The 1670-nt window shown below is 34.9% G+C and overlaps 1 protein-coding gene across 1 annotated transcript in view; it reads right to left on the reverse strand.

Moving 5' to 3' along the window:
- The window catches only part of LOC100549046 (formin-2-like), a 112198-nt gene extending 111058 nt beyond the window's left edge, over positions 1-1140 (reverse strand). Inside the window, 1 exon segment of the mRNA XM_031552172.1 lies at positions 1116-1140. Coding sequence (XP_031408032.1) covers positions 1116-1140 — 25 coding nt within the window.
- Between the last annotated feature and the right edge of the window lie 530 nt (positions 1141-1670).

Below are 1670 nucleotides of genomic sequence, written 5' to 3' on the forward strand. Positions count from 1 at the left end.
TTTTTTGGAACTTAACCAGAGATTCTTTTTTCCTATATGTTAACCTTTGTCTTTCTTACATTGCAATCGAATACTAAAAAATAGTCCTCAGAATTTTAAACAATGTATAAATCTTTAGTCACAATTCATTGTGTTCTCAATGCACATTTCCAATTATTTCAATTAAAAAGTGATCATGATATTTTTACTCAGATTATGGATTTCCCTTTATCAATGCTCTAGCAAGATCCACTAATAATAACAAGCAAAGTTCTTCATGGATAAGATGCACGGCTGTATGTTTTTTCTCACGTTCCTCATAAAATAGGAAAATTACTACAGATTTTACTCTATATTATTACCCTCACTAAGTCATAGTCAAAAAAGGTTACAATACAGAGTAAGTGGCCTCTAAAAGTAATTCATATGTGACATAATATAAGCCCCATATTTGACTTGCTTTTTTTTTTTCTATTAATAGACAAGTAGTTGCATGGTTTACAGTGTATATTAGTGATCTGTTTAAGAGTAGCTCATGATTTTGATAGCTCCCTATCTACATATATCAGTAATAATATAAACCTAACATAAAATATGTGGAATATGTCTATGCCACTAGTTGCATATCAACTGTGCAATGAGAATACAGTTTTAACATATGTAGGTTGCTCCAAAGGTAATGTTTGCTATTTCCATGGAAACTAAAACAGATACAAAAAGCTCAATAATACTATTGGTTGAAGTAAATACCCAGCTACAAAACACTATTTTTCAGCAATCATCACCAGTAGCTATGCATTTTTGCCAGCAATGAACCTGAATGCTGCATTTAAAAAAAATCAAAACTGTACCAACACAGATGATCCACTGCCACTGCTACCACTGCTGAAATTCACCACCCATCATTTCACTGTGCTCACATCCATTGTTTGGACTCCATTATTGTTCAGCAAGTGTCCATGATTGTCAGTGGGTGCAACTGTTTCTGCATGGAGGAATTCAGTGACACACCAGTGCTTGATATGCACTTCCACGTCAGATGCCATTTTGTCAGACTGCCTCCCTGCTGCCCTCTGTCACATGGCAAGAAAGCGTAATGAACTATTGGTGGGAAAGTTCAACCTCTGCTGCCATACCTCCAATATCTGCCTTTGACTTCATGGACCAACAGAAAAAATTAGGAGGCATTGCTTTCTGAGAAGCCCTTAAAGTTCCATATCTAGTCATGCAGGACACAGCGCTGTTTGCCAGATTTGACAAATGGATAGTTTGACTCAGGAAGCATCAATTTACATATGCAGTTCAAAACAATGTTTTTGCAATGCTCATATACATAATTGGAAATGTGAATTTTTTCCAAAGTAGTTAGGAAACTGGTAGCATGTACTGATACATACTGAAATTTGTATAACTTCCTTTTTTACATGTTTGGACACATGATCACCTTGGATATTCTAATTAAGAATAAAATAAATGCATACCTGCCTGGTCTGTCAAACATCATGCACAAAAAGTTAATAATGATTTCTCTCTTACATCTAGGCATATGTGTTACTGAGAACTACGTTGAGTAATCAGAAGAAACTCACTTTTCACATAAATCACCTGATCAGGAGATAACAGACATCTTCTATTACAAAAAATATCATCAAAGCAGAAGGAGCAGTAATGTGACCAAGAAAGCTAAAATG

Source organism: Meleagris gallopavo, chromosome 2 (assembly GCF_000146605.3).
Source record: "Meleagris gallopavo isolate NT-WF06-2002-E0010 breed Aviagen turkey brand Nicholas breeding stock chromosome 2, Turkey_5.1, whole genome shotgun sequence".
NCBI classification, from domain to species: Eukaryota; Metazoa; Chordata; class Aves; order Galliformes; family Phasianidae; genus Meleagris; species Meleagris gallopavo.